Here is an 18,748-nt window from a genome sequence, read left to right on the forward strand (position 1 = left end):
CTGGACTTTAAACACACGCACACCTCTATTTTGGTGCTCTGGTGCTTTCGGAGTGCGGCTGCAGCCCTGACCGGCGCGAGCGGTATTCTGGCCGCTGCTGTTTCCCCGGGAGCGTAGCTGCCCGTCGGAGGTGACGACCGGCGCCGGCCGCGCGCCGGCGCCGTCGCCGTCGCCGGCCGTCAGTCAGTCCGTCAGTATTGACTGGCCACAACGCGGCAATATTTTAGACCGGTGATCGCTGATGTACCTGATGCTAGTCTCGTCGCGCAACATCGAGACTGGGCGGCGCCTGCCGCCGCCGCCCGACTAGCTGGGAACTGTTAACCGTCGCTCGCCGCAGCCTCGACCCCCCGTCCCGTCCCTCTCTCCCGACCTCCTTCTGCGCCGATCCGGCGTCCGACGCGCGTGTCTGCAGGCGCTGATGGCCCCTGACGCCCCGCCCCGAGGGGCCACAAGCGGCCCCGGTTCGCGATTCGGCGCCGTGAGGGCGGCCCTTCTCACCTCTGTTACCTCCTGTACGGTGTGCGTTCAGGTTTGCTTGTTTGCTTTGCAACGGCCTCGCCCGCTTTCAGTCGCGTCGCCACGGTTCTGTCCGTCTCGGTTTTCGGAGCAGGTGCGATGACCGCGGGCGTCCGCGTCCGTGGCCGGGCCCGGGCCTCTCGAGCGGTGTGGCGCGGCGGCACGGTGGCCGCCGACCGCTGGGCAGTGTCGCCGCCCCTCCGCCGGGCGCCGGCGGGCACGGTCCTCCTCGCGACCACGTCCGCGCACGCAGCGCATGCCTGTTCCACGCGCACGGATGCGACTCTGGAGGATTGGAGTGCAGCTGGTGTCGCCGCTTCATTTGACCACGGTGCGTGATCGGCGCGCAGCGAGAGAAAAGGTTTTTGGGCCCCCTATCGACGACGCCGCCAGTTTGGTGCTGGCGGCCCTTCTGGTTCAGCATCACCGTCCGGTGCTCGCCCGATGCATAACCGCAGGGTTGATCAAATTGGGTTCCGGGTTTAGTGGGGCGAGTTCGCAGCGCGGTGATGCTGAACCTCTCATTTATTTACCTAGTTAAACCCTATCCGTAAGGCAACAATGGGCAGGGAGAGAGATTCAGGTCCAGAGGCGGCTTAACCTTTCCCAGCACCGTTGTTATAGCTGTATGCGTTTTGTTACTTGCTGATAGTCAATACATGAACAAGGAAACATTGGCTGTGTTGTGTGAGGGAAAGAGTTGCATGAAACGCGACCCGGCGTGGAACAGATACATGTTCGTTGCCATGGTTACTTAGGCCATGGCGTGCTTAAAATGACCCGATCTACGATTTCGGGCGAAGTCGCCATTGTGAGCCTCTTGTGCGTTCCTGGGCCTGAAAGCCTGTTCGAATAGGACATCCGTTCATCAGCTACGTTCCATACCTGCATGGAATGCATGGAATGCACGGAAAAAGCAAGAAGGCGCAGACGGCGGTCAGAACGCTTGCAGACGGCCGGAACCTCAGTGGAGTCATCCCAGCACACCTTGTCGGTGGTGCGGCCGACTGGCTGGCAGGCCTGGACTGAGTGGATCGGCGTCAGAAACTGACTGGTCTCAGTGTGCTCTGGACCGGGTAAGAACGCGTCTAGCGTTGGCTGGCTGGAACGCCGATGAAGGCAAGTCCTGGTAAAGGCGGCTGGGCTTTTGATTGTCGCTGTGACCAGCTATGGGTAAGTCCAGCCATAGCTACGCCCTGCAGGTTACAGCGGTTGGGCTTCGCCATTGAGGCTTTCCGACGCACTCAGCTGCTGAGGCTCTAACGCGTGCCGCTGGTACGCAACGTAGTTGAAAAGGACATTCGCACACGACACTCCGTTCGCCCCACTTCTCGGCGATATGACTTGGTTAAAGGGAATATTTCACATTTGAAGGTATTAAAGCAAGCATCAGATATGATGGAACAAGCTCACTGATAAATGTCGGTATACCTTTCAGTAGAAGACTATTCTAGACAACACAATTTCACTGTTGAGTAAGTATGCTCCCGGACACGTCATTGTTTGATTTCGTCATCGTACCTTGCACGACACCGAAATTGGCGGCCGTTTTATCGGGAAATCTTGCTGACGAACGCCAGTTATGATTCGAGCATTATATTTTTCTCGGCATTGGTCACCACTGCGGCGTATTAAATGGCACGAATTGAATGACGTTATTATGACGCCATGAATGTCAGGGTGACCTTTGAATGCTTTCCAAAATTACTTTCCCACATCTCCTGCGGCTTTTAAGCGCAAGAACCAGAGGGCTTTAGGTCTTTAAAATGCATAGCTGTGAACTGCAACAAGGTTCTACAAGATGGCTTTATCAGTTCAGAACCAAGTACAAATGTGGAACGCTTTCTTTGAACGGAAATGATTTGCCAGAGGAGCCGTGAGGTGAACAGTCCGAGCATGGCCCATGCAGTTGAGGACTAACTTGTCTGCCATTGAAACAATGCGGGTGTAATTTTGTACGTGAGTGCGAATACCTCGCAAGGGCAGATGTCAGCAATCCCAAAGCCGACAGTCGCCTGGGTATTGGAGGCCGGAGATGATCCAAACGGCTCTCGCCTCGGATTCAACAATAATAGAACCACTCTTTCTTTTTTCTGACCACCAGGCGTCAGCTGAACGTTGTTTTATCTAACTTACCGGCAGGACAAGTAAATGATTCTTAATAAGGATTTGCTACAGTAACGCTACGGATTTTCGAACCGAGTTCGCTTGCTGCTTGCGAACAGCAGGACCCAAAATCAGTACTCGAATCCGATAGGGAATCTCCGACTTAGAGAGACTTCAGCTGTCTCACGTCCGTTCGTGACAAATGTAGGCCCACGTGCTGTGTACATGAAGTCGGTTGATATTTTCAATCTCTAGTGGCATCTTTCAACCAACGTTGCTGAAAATCATTTCGCAGTTGGAAACCCGTCCTGATTTTTATATTCAAAATGGCGTGCGGACAGAACGACGGCATCACGCCTACGTGACATGACTGGGTGGCTGATTTGCTGAAATTCCTGCCAGCGGCCGCTTGACCATGCGCATAATCCAGTGTTTGTTCAGTGATGGGAATAACCCAGTGACAGCTCATGCTGACTTTCAATACACTGATCAACGAAGTAACGTACTAGTTAAGCTGATACTGATCCACATGTTCTGTATATCCTTGGACATCAGAATTGTATACTGAGGCTGAAAATGTCTTCGTGCCATCCAGAAACATTCATGCTGGTGAGTTGTTCGGCTTTGAAGTTCGCTGCAAAACTTACTTTATCTAGCTGATTATCTTCCACTCAATGCCCGTTTTGGTCGATTACCATCAAAGCAGGCATCGGTGATAAAAAACAAGCAACACATTTTCCTCCACTGACTTAGGTTCCGGACTCGCCTTTGACCCACTTTTCACAGATTACTTCGGGTTTAGACCCTCTTTAAAGCTGAATTCAGCTTAGGCTTCACCCTTGGAGCATTTGTCACAGTCAGCTTCGGCGTCGTCTTCATCTTCGAACAATTTCTGGACCATGGCCCTGGATTCGGCTTCATTTCACCTCACAAAACAGTGTCGTTCGTCCGATTATCCCAATGTACCGCACGCCTGTCGAGCCTGGGACACATACATGGCTGAAAGCCAAAGCACGGCCGGTCATTCTATTCGGTCAAAGGCCAAATAAAAGAGGACGACGGGCGGAAAGCAAACTGTTCAAAACCTTGTGTATATACAACATATAAGACGGGGACGACAGTCCGTATCCGTAACACTATCACCTCGTCTCGATCGTATCTCGTCACCTCGTCTCAATCAATACGTCTCAGTCCACCCCCAAAGCCCTGATAATGTTCGCTGATCACATGCGGTTTTAGCAGACATCCGAACGGTTTTTGATTTAGCTGTGTGGCACACTGATTTCGGCTTTGGCTTCGGCACCGTGGTTTTACACTCTCAGGCTCATCTTTGATATCGTGCTTTCGAAGTTCTGACCGTTGACTTCGGCTCCAGCCTCGCGTGTACAAGTTTGAAGTCGCTGGCTCCGGCTTTGACTCCGCAGTTCCAAAATTCAAAACTACTAGCTTCGGCTTTGGCTTCACAGTTCCAAAATTAAAATCCACTGGCTTTGCCTAAAGACTTCGGCTCCATGTCATTGTCATGGCGTCGCATTCGGCTTAGAAGCCGGAATTCGGGCATTGCCCCCCCATATAAATATATATATATATATATATATATATATATAAAATCATCAAAATAGCACAGTCGGCTAAGTGCCCCCGGAGAAATGATGGACCATATTGTAATATGCCATATCATATCCATATCATATCATATCGACCATATCAAAATATGTACAAGTCTGGCTTGTAAGTTGTGAAGTGCATTCGCGAGAAAACACTATTCACAAAGGTAAGGCGGCAGCATAGCCTTATTCCTCGAAGAAAAAAAAACAAGAGAGTGGAGATATAGTTATATATCTTTATTCTCCTGGTTTTTCTCCCGGGAATAAGGCTATTACTACTGTCTTATCTAAGTCCGGTTCGTCGCAAAACATAGACGATCTTAGCATAGTCATGAAGTTTAAGATCAAGTCCACGACTTTCTATAGTACAGTCACGTCATGTCTAACCAATGTGTATTTGGCAGAAAAATACAAGATGAGATGTCACACACTGCAATGTACCAGTGGATGTGAACAAACATTTTACTATATTGGCTAACATGAATCAGGGAAAGCGAACGATTCGACGGGGAACAGCAACTTTAAGAATGAACGCATATACCAGCCAAAACAACTGCATTCAAGCTACGTGGCCTCTCGCTTTGATCGGTGCCGGCAATGCGATAAGCATCGTATAAAAGAATCCCTGGAATCACGACACTTAACCATTCGAGTGGCCGCTTCTTGGCTTGCCCGCGCTAAATCTCACAGTAGAATACAAACCGATCATCCTCCTCACATCGCGAAGCCAACTGGGGCTCGGCGAAAGCCCCGCCAAAGCAGTTAACAAGTTCCAACATGGAGCGGGGTCCGGTGTGGAGCGACCCAAACCCGGCGACTCCGTCCTCTCGGGCGCCGCGCCAGCTCGCTCGCTGCGCCGACCGCCAGGCGCTCGCCGAGGGCCGGCCCGCGGCGGTCGCGGCGCATCTCCGAGACGTGCTCCCGGCAGCGGCGGAAGCCGCCCCTCCGGACCAGCCGTCCGTCAGCCCGGCGCCGCCCGGCGGCTAGAACTGAAACAAGACGCGCGTCTCACACGCAGCACGGACGGGCGCGCGCCGGCCGCGCGCCTCTGCTCTGGCGACCGAACAGGCACGCATCGCTTGCACAGCTGCCACGACCAACCCGGCGAGCAGAGGTCAGCAGCGCTAGCTAAAGATGCGTCCTCGTGAGCTGACTCCGATCAGGCGATCCATACGTCACGCCGCTCAGCTTCGACGAGAGATATCGAAGACCGCAAGAACCTGCTCTCTCGTGAGGCCTCATGATCTCTCCCCGCCATCACGAAGGACGTAGAATATACGTTTTACATTGTACATTTTTTCCACGACGGCCGTCGTGGCAATAAGATGTCACCTTGAACCACAAAGCATGGGTTGGTGTCACAGCCGTGCGTGAGGTGAAAACAATCCGATCTGGCACCAGACCCCTCTGCCCAAGGACCGGGGCCAAAACCCCGTCCAACTGGACCGGCACCACCTGGCAGGTGCACTCAGAGTACGAACAACTGGCCCCGCTCGGTTTGTAGCCGGCAGCCGGCTCCAGATGTAACCCTCGCAAACCTTTTGAACTTAACTCACAAATGGGATAAATGAAAAGGCATCCCTCATTTTGCAGGTGGGCAAGTTCTCAGCAGTTCAACAGATACAAAAGAACTGGCAATTCAAGAACAATGATTTCAACGCATACTAAACAATTATTGGCAAGGCACGTCCAATTTCTGTAACGTATTCGCACACAAGCGTTGTCGAGGGTGCAATCAAAATATTTCAGCAGTCAACCGATATGATTTAGAAATCAACAATGTAATATACCCGTATATAAAACGGTAGTATTTGCCTTATTCCTCGGAGAAAGCCGGGAGAATGGAGATATCGTTGGGTTGATATTTCGGCAACGTGCCTCTATCGAAACAATGACATAAGCCTGCTGTTCTATTTTTCTGTTGTTTCGATAAAGGCATGTTGCCGAAAAATCAACCCAACCATATCTCCATTCTCCTGGTTTTCTCCAAGGAATAAGGCTAGCACTATTGTCTTATCTATGTGAATAATGCTCCTCGGTAATGTACTGAACAACTTATGTAATACACCCGATTCAACCCACGTAATATACCGTGATTCAACACATTTCTCACAAACTAGCGTAAGCAGACCAGCCAGCAGACAAATGATAGGTGACATTGCATACCAAAGAGTGTGTCGAAAACCGTTCACCCATTCACTCAGTGTGCGCGAGGTCCTGCGCCTCTACGCGCTCACCGCACCGAGGTTTAAAGGCAGCTATCCCTCGAAAAGCGGCCAAAAGAGTTGAGATATTTGTTCGCATTACAATTTTCGGTGCTGGCGTGAGCGAAGTATGTATCTCACAAGAAGAAGAAACCGACCTTATGCTCGAGAATCCAGCAACCGAACTAAAAAAATAAATGAACTGCTTCAAGCCACCGACATTCTTAATTTTGAATCATAACGTAATCGGCACAAAAAGACGGAACAATGAAGCTCAACTGACCCGTTTGAGAAACTCCTCGGCGCATATCCTGGCGCGCGCGTTTACCGCCAGCTTCATCTCGCTGATCTCCTTGTCGATCTCCTCCATGAACGTGATGACGAAGTCCACCAGCTTATGTTTGTACATCGCCTCCGTATGATGGTTCGTGATCAGGAAGCTGATGTCATAGCCCTGAAATCAGAGGCGTTAGCCTGCTCAGTACGTCCAGTCGACCTTCAAGACAACGTAAAGTTACACACGGCACACGGCCGAAATACAGCCAGCGTGGCGTGCAGACACATTTCGAACGCCCGCACCAGTTCACCACCACTCCGGACCGAGAACTCGTTTCGGCGGAAGAGCGGCGCCCCGCCGTGTCGACGGCCGGGATCCACCCCTGACCGCACGTCGGTGGAAAACCCGGCTCACAGCACGGGACGCTGCACCGCCGCCAGCTTCGGTGTCCTTGCCACCCTTTCCCAGCCTTGGGGCGGGTAGATAGGAGGAGTGAGCGCTCTATCTTAGGTGACCAAGTAACCTCGGTAATCTCGAGAGGGAAGGGAATGGGAATGCATGCCATTTTCGACAGGGAATGCATGCCATTTTCAAACATGTGCGAAATTTTTAACTAAACCTGAGGTCTGGGATAGCTAAACACTTTTCCTTCGCCAGATATCCAAGGTACCAAAAAGGCCCTTTGGCCAAATAAAAAAGCGTCTAAGATCTCACAAGATCATTCCACAACATCTGAAAAATCTGGAATCCCAGCGGATACTTCGCAGAGCTTATTATTATCCTTACATAACGTTAAAAAGAGATCCAGGATCCCAGAAGAGCCCTCGATAAAATTTCAAAAACAAATCCAGGATCTCAGAAGAGCCCTCGGTAAAATTTCAGAAACAAATCCAGGATTCCGGAAGATCCAGGATACAGATGAGAAATCCGATCCCGGGATATTTGCTGCGACCTTGGCGCACGGCCGTCCATCACGGTAAGAGATCCTGACGTCGCTTTCTGCACACTTTTATATGATTAGTTACAGCAATATGATGGGCTAACTTGACGGTCACTCCAGTACTTGACCTGAGATCACTGTAACCTTAAACAGTTCACCCGTGGGTCACCAGTAAGAAGGTCGGCAGGGCGTGAGGTCAGATCGAGCCAGCCGACGCTCTGAAGAGGAACGGGCCGTATCTCGGCAGGCGAAGAGGGCCATATCTCGGAACGCGGAGGGGACGTACCTCGGCGGGCGGAGGGGGCCGTACCTCGGCGGGGGGGGGGGGGCGGAGGGGCCGTACCTCGGCGGGCGGAGGGGGCCGTAGGTGGGGGGGGCCGAGAGGTCGGGGGTCGTCTTGGTGGAGGAGGGGTGTCCAGGCGGCGGAGGGGGCCGTACCTCGGCGGCGGGGGGCCGTACTCGGCGGCGGGGGGGCCGTACCTCGGCGGGCGGAGGGGCCGTACCTCGGCGGGCGGAGGGGGCCGTATCTCGGCGGGCGGAGGGGCCGTATCTCGGCGGCGGAGGGGCCGTACTCGGGCGGCGGAGGGGGACGTACCTCGGCGGGCGGAGGGGACGTACCTCGGCGGGCGGAGAAGGACGTACCTCGGCGGGCGGAGGGGGACGTATCTCGGCGAGCGGAGGGGGCCGTATCTCGGCGGCGGTGGGGGCATATATCGGCGGGCGGAGGGCGCAAGACGGCTGTGGGCTCCAAGGGAGCAACAGCCCTCCCCCCAATAAGTGTCAATCCTGGTCACAGGCATCAAATGATGGCCGCACATACTCATTACACCCTTCAGAACCACTAGAAAGTTACAGACAATGCAGCCTGTGCACACAGTGTGCGGCGGATGACGCCAATTTTCGACATTTTCGCAGCCAAAAACACCTGATAACGAAATCAAGGTTCATAGTGGCATTGCCTGCCAGAAAACTGAAACTTTCAGCCTGGTTACGGGCCAAGATGCCCCAATTGTACAGTTGTCCTTCACACAGTTCAGGAGATATCTCCGAAAAACGACACGGGTTGCATCGAACCCATTGGGTTAGCGAGGGATAACATTCCAGGCATCAAACGAATACTTATTTCGTAGCTGCATCCTTACAAAGTTGGAGTATGGCTCATTGTTCCTATGCTATCTTCTTATTTACAGCTGTTAGCCTTTGCACTCGAATGCCTTTAAAACCGTTGGCGGTAGAATGAACCACATGGTACCACTACCATGTTACTGGCGGTGGGGCGCCACATTCAGGTCATAGCATTACAAATAAGCCGAAGGCTGCACAGCAAAAGTGGCAAATGCGCCAACAATGCATCACGGAACCCAGCTTTGCTACATTTTGCTGTGCAAAGCTTTGAGTACGATGTCACGGCGCCGTTACCTAACCAGTCACAAAGCCAAATCTTTCAAACCGGCTGTGAAACGATCAACACTCAGACAGTGCCAGAGTTGTCACGATCTGCCGGACCTTTAGGGAGGCACTTCCGATCATATGGAATGGCCAAGATGCAGCCCTACGCTGAACTACAAGCCCTACAGCCTTACAGGCTGACGCTCTCCCAGGAAGCTCGGTTGCCGCCCATCCCCGCCCAGCCCCCCAGCTGACCGCACCCACACCGGGCGCCGCCACCCATCCCCGCCCAGCCCCCCAACTGACCGCACCTACACCGGGCGCCGCCACCGCTCCCCGCCCAGCCCCCCCCCCCCCCTCAGCTGACTGCAGCTACACCGGGCGCCGCCACCCATCCCCGCCAGGCTCAGCAAGCCCCAGGATCCTCCCAGGCCCCAGCCTGTCCCAGGAGTCCCCAGCCCCAGCCGGCCCCAGGAACCCCCAGTCCCCCCCCCCCCCCCCAGCTGACCTGCACCGGCTTCCGCCGCAGAATGACGAAGTTCTCGGCGCGCATCATCATGAAGCGCATGAACTTGTGGCAGAGGATTTTCTCGATTTCGTCCGCCTGCTTGATGGCGATGCTGACGCGGATCGAGTTGATGGACGCCTCGATCAGCACGCGCTCCTTCTCGTTGCGGCTGATGATGACGGGCGTGAGCAGCAGCTCCTTGCTAGTCCTGCCGGCCGGCCGGACGCGCCGCCTTAGCGTGCGCCTCTTCAAGCCAGCGCGAGCCGTGCCCACAACAGCAGCACGGCGCCGCGTGCTCCTGTGCTCGTGCGGGTGATGCAACAGCATGGGTTTTGTGTGAGCGCTCCGTGCTGATGCTCGTGATGGTGTGAGTTCGAGTCGGTTTAAGCACTCATCGCCACTGCAGACACGGTCTGCTGCCAACTGGGAGGGCCTTCGCCGGCGGCAGCCGCTGCGCTAAAGATCAGGTGACGTCGGAGGGCAGGAGGACCGTGCCGAACACCGCGGCACGTTCACCTTTCGCCACTAAAATCTGCCGTTGAGCTGGAATATCATGATCGGGTGGTGAAGTCATGGCCACACACACACAAAAAAAACGCTGCTCAGCGCGGGTTCTCATGCCCAAAACCCATCCAATCAAAAGATTAAGTCTCGGTCATGAAAACATGACGTCCATTGCTCCCACGTGTGCTGACGGGCTAGACACAGCGTCACGGCCAATTGACGTGTCCCTTTTGGTGATTCAAGACACGCCCAGATCTGCGAGTGTATGGTCACAAGAGCGGGCCCGCTGGTGGCCCTTGCCGTGAGTGTGGCCGTCAGCAGGCCTAGTCTCGCGACGACGCACCCCAAACTCGGCAGCTTCGGCACCCCGACCCAAACAGGCACAGCGCGTGACCCAGCCTGCCACACCTCTGACGGCCGTCAAATCTGCGCAGCAAATGACCGCACCCACGGGCGGCCAACCAGGGGTGGGGGGCTGACCCTTATCCTGGTCAACACTTAATATTAACCCTATGACAGTGCATAGAAACAAACAACGTACATATCACGATTTCCCCATCTCAACGAAGGCTTCAACGCCATTAACAGCAAGGGCATGCCATTATTCAGAACATAGCGCGACATACGTTACGCTGGACTTATTTCCAGGCATGTGCACGCAGCTGTTTGATCGGGTTTTTAGTATCAATAAGAAAGGTATTCCGATCATAACCAAGCTGAACTCATTGCATCAACAAATAAAGCGAATAGCATAAACATGTCCTTTGTGCGGTAGTCGTCTGTCTATTAGTGCGTCATCTTCGTAAATATACGTTTACTCCGTATTGTTCCATATAACAGCTAAGTCATACACTCCGAAATGTAATCGAAATCCCCCAGCTCAACAGTATGCAGCCCGGCCAGTACCTCAAGGCGGCGTCGTGGTGTCTGGCATTAAGCGCGAATTTGTTCATGAACGGGTAGATCGCTTCTATGGACTGAATTTTAAGCAGGCTTCCATTTAAGGCTATGGCCCGGTACAGCGCAATATATAAAAGCCAGGGCATGGTGCTGGATTTCATTTCTTATGGCCGCTTTTCCGAATATTTGGGCAGGAGGACCGAGGCATAGTTCCCAAATATTTATGAGATCCGAGGTAGCTGTAGAGTCCACGCCGTTCAAAAACTCGTAACCTTCTGCCCCGAGATACTTTCTACACGCTTTGCAGCAGTTGTTGGCCCAGGCAGTACATCCATACATTAAAATAAAGATGCAAAGACCGGGCCCTGTGCCAATGAATGGCACAAACACAAGCCAAAAAAAAAACAGCATTCATTTAAACCAGCAATATCGATTTCCCAGTTTGCTTCACCAGCCACCTAAAAGATGGTTGTGGGAACATCGCAATGGTGGAGACCAAACTCTCCTGATCGGTGCACGACGCCCTCCTAGCCAAACAGGCCCGCACGCAGATGCTTAAATATTTATACAACACACGAGGTTTATAAATCTGCGCCTCTTGCCGAAAATTCCATAAACCTAGCACCAGAGGGTGAAAAACATCGGCCCCTAAAAAAGTGTGACGAATTGGGCAGATTACTCATACTTCAATTTGACGAGTTCACGCAAGCCTCCCGTCGGCTCGCCACTCAGAAAAATGCTCGCCATTAGCGAACTAATGCGTACACGCCACACCAGCAAACCTACACATCAACTTGTAAACCCAGTAACGTGACAGGCCAATGGCAAGACTCATCTACGAGGGTTTCAAACGTGCCTGGCTGCATAAGCTTAGGTGTTAGCACCCTGGTACTGAGAACTCATTCCTGTCCGGACAGGAATGCGTGACCGTGACCGGACAGGACCGATGCGTGACCGTGACCGGACAGGAATGTGTGACCGTGAGCGGACAGGACCGATGCGTGACCTGATCGGACAGGACCGATTCGTAACCGTGACCGGACAGGAATGCGTGACCGTGAGCGGACACGACCGATGCGTGACCGTGACCGGACAGGACCGATTCGTAACCGTGACCGGACAGGACCGATTCGTAACCGTGACCGGACAGGACCGATGTGTGACCGTGACCAGACACGACCGATGCGTGACCTGACCGGACAGGACCGATTCGTAACCGTGACCGGACAGGACCGATTCGTAACCGTGACCGGACAGGACCGATGCGTGACCGTGACTGGACAGGACCAATGCGTGACCGTGACCGGACAGGACCGATGCGAGATAACTGCAGCGACCGCAATCCCTGCACGCCAAGAACGGCACACTAAACATGTCTTATTGAGGACAGCTTCCCGCTGATCAAGCGCGTGCACAGCCAGCAGAGAATGATGCCATTCGCGACGAAGGGGCAGTGCGTAACGTTTCAGCACATGGGTTTGCAACCTGGACGAGGATCATGGCCAGCGTTCGTCAACAGCGTGTACACGGTTGTGCCGCATACATCACAGCCGCCCCACATACCGCATCGGCTACGAACCTGACTTCCACCTCCGGCTTGTTGTGCCGCTCCACCACCTGTGAGGAGAAGTCCTCCAGACACATGGCCGCCGTCAGAGTGTGACGCACAGCCGTCAGATAGGGCTTCAGGGTGGCCGCCTGAAACGAAGACACCGACTGGATGCGTGACTGGCGACGGTGGCTCTAGACAGAATGCACGATGGTCATGTAATACAAAAGCGCTTGTGTGAATTCTTTTGAAATTGAAAATGAAAGTTCTAGTTGAAATCTAAAACCAATCTTAAAATTGAATTGAAAGGTCTGACTGATACATTTCCTTTCCTTTTTTCATAGATCACGTGGTGACGTGAGACATGTTGCAAGTAAAAATCGATTGGCTCATATTACCGCACCATTCGTCGAATATAGAGCGGATAGATGTCGCCACCCGAACTTACCATTTTATGGTGGGTTTTCCTGATATTGCTTATTCAAGTCACTTGGAAAACCTTAGTGAATGGTCAAAGATTGATACCAAGTCTATATTGTGCAAAACCGGTGAAGCAATTTGGTCAACCCGTCTGAAAAAGAGCAGGATTGACATCAGAAGACATTGCTTCAGCTCATAATCAGTAAGTGTTTGGCCTAGGGCCTCGTGCATGGTGCTCCAAAGTTCGAGCTCCGCCTCCGGCCAAAAAGTTTCATCGGCCACGCGGCAATCACCAGGGACAAAAGAAGGGGCCAAATAATAATAATAATAAAACCGTGAACGCATCGTTAAAGCCATAGGATATTAAAGGTGAGGCTGCACAGCACGTAAGCACATACGCTGGAGACATGTGGTGTCTGCGCAGCGCTACTTGGGGTTCTTCTCCATAGGTGGGAGTCCGGATCGGTTTCAGTACTGGAGAATTCCGGAAGGAAAGCTTAACTGCATCATCATTATGAAATCGACACCAAGTCACGGGCGCAGATGATGGAGCAGGTCGGCACAGGAAGGCCAATTTTTTGCCAAGGTATAAATAAAAAAGGATTGAAGCCAGTGAGACTGATTCGCCTTCGTACGCGCATAGACAACCATGGCGCGTTTTCTTGCATCCCGTCCAGTAATTCGTATAGCAAGCCGACCTGTCCCAACACCGCCAAATTCCTGTTCAGTGCTGCTTTCAACATGGGCCCGAGGGAGCATAGTACAGGAATAGTGTACCTGCGCTGCCGTTTAGCTCGCTTCCTCCACGACTCGCATCCGGTGTTAACGAACCAAACGTGCCTACTTCCTCATCAGAGACGGATGGAACCCAGACCTCGTACGGATGGAACCCAGACCTCGTACGGATGGAAACCAGACCTCGTCGGATCACGTGGATAACCTTAAGGGAGCGTGCATGTTCTCCCAGCATTGCACGCTGCACGTTTACAAAACGTTCCTCACTCACCCCCACCTTTGATTCCCGCGATCTTATTGATGTACGACGTTCGGCAAAACATTTTTCGTCGCAGCTTGTTACCAAAGGCAGCCCTACAGACAACAACCTTCAGCTCGGCAAATTTGTTTTGGCACATCACAGTGGGCAAGCCATTCAATCCACGCCGCTGCACGAAAGGGCGTGACGTCAGCCGCGAACAAATTGCACAGGCATCTTAAAAATACCTCACACAGTTCCCGAGTCATACAGGACCAGACGAAGCCAAATCAAGTGTATGTCAGCTGTGCGGACCGTTTCCGGCGCGCAGACATACTTGGAAGCTATGCCGGAGCTGGGGACGAGCCTATGCAGCCCTCACGCTATCTCAGTTGACGGCGGGGGTGGTGGAGGGTCATACAAAGGTATTTCATTATTGACAGTGGTTGAAATACAGCACTGCTCCATACCATTCCTACTGCATTGGTGAATGGTGCACAGCGTCGTAGAAGATTCCTATGGCTACCAATAGGCTAATACATCAGATAATGTACAGATGTCCTGTGCTGATGACAACCCTGGTAATGCTCACCTTTTCAGTCAACCAGCCAGTGATGTGCAGTATGTATTTTCTACTATGTATTTTCTACAGGCCAATACATACATACATACATACAATATATATATATATATATATATATATATATATATATATATATATATATATATATATATATACATATATATGTATATATATTGACAGGGCTATATTGGGGTAACAATGCACACACACACACACACACACACACATAACTTTAAGAGGGAAGCAAGCTACAACAGAGTAGAAATTCATTTTCCAGTCAATTTTGGGGTAAATTTTAACCATTTTCCCCACTCAGCCTCCCCAGCTTCATTTATTCAACTACACCCTCAAGTGTGAACTATAAACCAGGTTCTATCCATTGAGAAGAAGCATTGAGAATTGAGAACCCATAATTTTTTGTACAAGAGCCAGTGAGGGCACTGACAAGGTAAAATGGTGCAGTGTTTGCAAAACAACAGATGGGATCTAGGAGACAGGGATGGAGATTATGATAGAACCAGCCAGAACCAGAATCTACTATCTGGTTTTTGGGAGGAGGAAGTGGGAACCAGCAACCAACATTGGGAACCAGGAACATGTCTGTCCAGCAACAGCACTAACGAAAAATGGATTTTGAAACGGACGGCGTCACTGTTCGCTACCTTTTGCTATGAGCACCTCTGTTGCTTCCAGCTGGCCCAGCCCATGGCTAGAGAAGGAGCTTTCAGGAGCATGGATAGAGGCTAGCAGGGTGCTCATGGTGCATCAGCCCCCTGATAGTCTCAGGGTGCCTTGCGCGTGGTTCGGTAATGGGGGCACGACGGCTAACTGCCGTCAGCAGCGTTTGCCAGTTGGGGGCGGGCTGGCCAGGATTACAGGCGAGCAGGCCATAGTTCATGCTCAGGGTGTAGTCTGACAGTGTAAGTTGGGGAACGGGAGGCTGAGTAGAAAAATGGCTGAAGTTGGCTAAATTTGGCTGAAATGGCTCAAAGGCCAAAGAGGTTTCACCACAGACTTGGCCCACTCCTCCCACAGATTTGGAGGGGGAGGGGGGGGGGCGGGGGCTACAGGGCTGGAGTGCCCAGAGATGCAAGGCATCAAAACCCACTGATTCATGAGCCCATCTGATGCATCTGGGAGACATCATCTCCCATGCCACTTGCATGCCATCAAAACCTGCTATCTTAACTTTTCAAATCTTTTGACTACCTGTTTGTTTATTTGGATGTCACTAAAATTTTGTGCATGTTGTCCTCTTGTCATTCAAAACAATTCCTGACCCACTTTTTGCCATCAGTTTTTACATGTTTGAAACTTTTGCCCTTCAACATCATCAGATTTCACTTTTGCTCTTGAATTTTGTCTTGTCCTTTTGTGGACAAGGCAACATTGAAAGAAAAAAAATCATCCAAAATTTCCACTCCAGCCTTTTCATTCATATATGACATAAAACAAAATTACTCCATTTCTATCTGGCAGGGTGGTGTGTTGATTGGCACTAATATGGTACCAACCATGTCCCAACAAGCATGTTGAGGCCTTTAAATGATGCTAGATGTTTGAAACAAGCTAGCTGCCAAAGAGCTTGCTTATGTGGTCATTTGACTAGCTTCTAATGGCTACCTTTTCTTAACATGTCACATAACCTGTGTTGTGCCAGATAAGCAATACATTCAAAAATTTTATGCTGAAGTTTTCTTTCCTAAATAAGAACAGCATTATATACATTTTGCGACACCCTACCACACAGTGGCTTCTTCAGCAAAACCTCCTCAGTGACAGCTGAGCATGTTTTGCACCATACACTGTCACTTGGTTGTGGATTGTTCAGCCAAGATACCAAGTGTTCAGTCCTGCAACATATTGCAGACTATGACAAGATCTTGTTGGGGGCGGCATTGTGCATTTTGGTCATGTTTTGGATATTTTGTGACAGAAATTCCTTAATTGAAGCAGCTCACATTATTTTGGGGTCACCCTGGCATCTTGGGGCAGGTTATGTAGAACTGGGGTAGAGGTCAGACAGAGCCTCAAACCACACTTATGAGTTAAAAACAGAAAGGAATAACACTCCCCAGAGGCAGGGACGGCCCAAAAACCAAGTTCCTGATAAGCATCCCGACCACATCATAGTTATGCTAAATGCTGGAATATCGTTCTGTCCAATCCTGCAGCAGCTGCTCACAAAAAACCTCCGGCCTGAAATCCACCAATGATATTCAAGCACTTAGATAGACTAGCACAAATATGTTTTCCTTATTCTAGATTTTGCTGCTTGCACTTGACAAATAAACCAGCCCTGCCAACAACCATACAGCAGACAGCATTCTGCATGAAAACTTGAAAGCTTTTCTTGTTGATACTGAGAAATGTTCAATGCCCTTCCTTAACATTTTAATTTTGTTTGGAAAATACAGATGCAATGCAAAACATTGGAAAGCAAATTTGGTGTGATTTGGATCCCTCTTAAAGACAGCAGAAGAGGCAACCAATAATAGATGCAAAACATATCAATGGGAAAATATTGTAGACCACCTCACTAGTCATCACATCACAAGCCCCTGTCCCAACTTGGGACTCCCTTGCATAGAAGCTAGCTGTCCCATTTGAGGCAGGCAGGGTCAGATCTGCCTAAACATCTTGCTGTCTGATCTGCCACCTTTTGACAACCGGCCGTGAGTGATGAACTCAAATCAACTATGTGGTACTGTTTCACTAATGCCCCCAAAATAGTTTTGACCTTGACATGTGCAAGCTCTAAAACATTTTTTTTGTAACAAGTTCTTGAGATAAGCTCCTACGAGTCATTCAGGTAAATAAATGGTCAATGCGCAAAGTTACCTGCGCTCTACCATCACGCGTATCTTATTCGACATTCTTACTCAAGATCAAAACGCTTCAACGGCCAATTTCAGCCACACTCCACGAAGCCTAACAGCGGTCGCGAAGGAACGAAACATTGCACTATTGCTTAAATCTTACCTAAATATTTTAGTCTGGAACTTTAACCGCACTGAAAATTCGTAGTCTCAAAAGGCCACCACGTAACGCCTGCCGGAATGATGCATTGTATGAAATCTGCAGTCCGCACCCATTGTCGTCCGGTCGTTGCAAATGTCTCAGCAGCTGATGTCGTATTCGCTCACGACTGCTAAATTGCCGTTCAAACAATTTTCATCTCGCCACCGTCCAGGGACGGAAATTTAATTGGAAAACTAGCTCATCCTGTCATGAAAACACGCAGTGATATCCGTGTTTTCAAGTTTTGTTAAGGCTGTTATTTCCATCTTTTGAACTAAAATCTGGCTTAGAGCCAAGTTTGAATTACTTCCGAACAATGTCACGCAACTTTTTTGTCCCGTCCTGCAGTGCACTTACATCGATCAGATTTTGCCCTCGTTGGGTGAGGGGCTGGAGCTTCAATGGGGAGGAGAAGAGGGCTCAGCTCCCTCGCCCGGATAACTTGTGAAGGACTCTGCCATTCTCATTTATGTCGCTTCGCCTGCAGATCACTGGTCAGTCACTAAACGTAGTAAGCGGACCAAATGGCCTTCGAATGCGACTCACAACGCGTGGGTTGGATATGAACTCCGAGCGGCTCCGGATTCAACTCCGGATTTCAACTCTGAGGGCAGCCATGGGTGGGTGGCCTCCGATTCCAGCTCAAGATGAAGGGCTGATTGTGAAACCGACGCCGCGCAAGTGCACCCCCGTGAAAACAATTTGTGAGACAATTCGTGGCTATCATGATACAGGGCTTTCCATGCTTTGGTCGTCTCAGCTCCAACTAACTCCAGAACTCGATGTGGAGGTGGGCTCCATCACCATTGAAAACAGTGGATCCACGATGATTGAAACGAAGCTCGGACGATCTCGGAGGAGACCCGACTGGACTCACAAATATGTGCTTACCAGGCCCCGAGTCCGTTCTTCCCTAGCCACCGTCAGCGTACCTCATCCGACCTCCTCCGCCCAACACTCTCCGTCCAACTAGCGGAGGTGCGATCCGACTCAGCGCAACGCATTCGCAATCTTTACTAATGGTTAACGGAAGACAACGCAGTGAACGCTGCCGGCTAGATAATGATGACGATTATCGGCCACCAGTACCGAATTGGCAGGGGCGCAGCCTCACAAAGTAAGTTGGGAGAGCAAACACGAGAGAATGCCCAACAATACCTCCAAAATACGTCCCCCAAACAAAAAGATTTCTCACTGTGGCCAGCTTTCTCCTCGACGTTGGAGGGGCTGGAGGTTCCTATCCAAGAG

The 18,748-nt window shown here is 51.1% G+C and overlaps 1 protein-coding gene across 2 annotated transcripts; it reads right to left on the reverse strand.

Annotated features, from left to right (window-relative positions):
• Positions 1-5,179: 5,179 nt before the first annotated feature.
• Positions 5,180-17,564, reverse strand: LOC119089503 (actin-related protein 2/3 complex subunit 4). 2 transcript variants are annotated; one of them, XM_037212232.1, is made up of 6 exons: positions 17,462-17,564; positions 12,952-13,074; positions 12,534-12,652; positions 9,551-9,758; positions 6,720-6,890; positions 5,180-5,221 (listed from the first exon to the last, which is right to left on the reverse strand). In XM_037212232.1, exons 2-6 carry the CDS (start codon positions 12,952-12,954, stop codon positions 5,216-5,218), a joined length of 507 nt encoding a protein of 168 aa, XP_037068127.1. In that variant the 5' UTR covers positions 12,955-13,074; positions 17,462-17,564; the 3' UTR covers positions 5,180-5,215. The 2 variants fall into 2 exon arrangements, with proteins under 2 accessions (XP_037068127.1, XP_037068126.1); XM_037212231.1 differs by lacking the exon at positions 5,180-5,221 and having other exon boundaries at positions 6,711-6,890.
• Between the last annotated feature and the right edge of the window lie 1,184 nt (positions 17,565-18,748).

This window comes from Pollicipes pollicipes, unplaced genomic scaffold, assembly GCF_011947565.3.
Source record: "Pollicipes pollicipes isolate AB1234 unplaced genomic scaffold, Ppol_2.1 Scaffold_3087;HRSCAF=3621_pilon_pilon_pilon, whole genome shotgun sequence".
Classification (NCBI taxonomy): domain Eukaryota; kingdom Metazoa; phylum Arthropoda; class Thecostraca; order Pollicipedomorpha; family Pollicipedidae; genus Pollicipes; species Pollicipes pollicipes.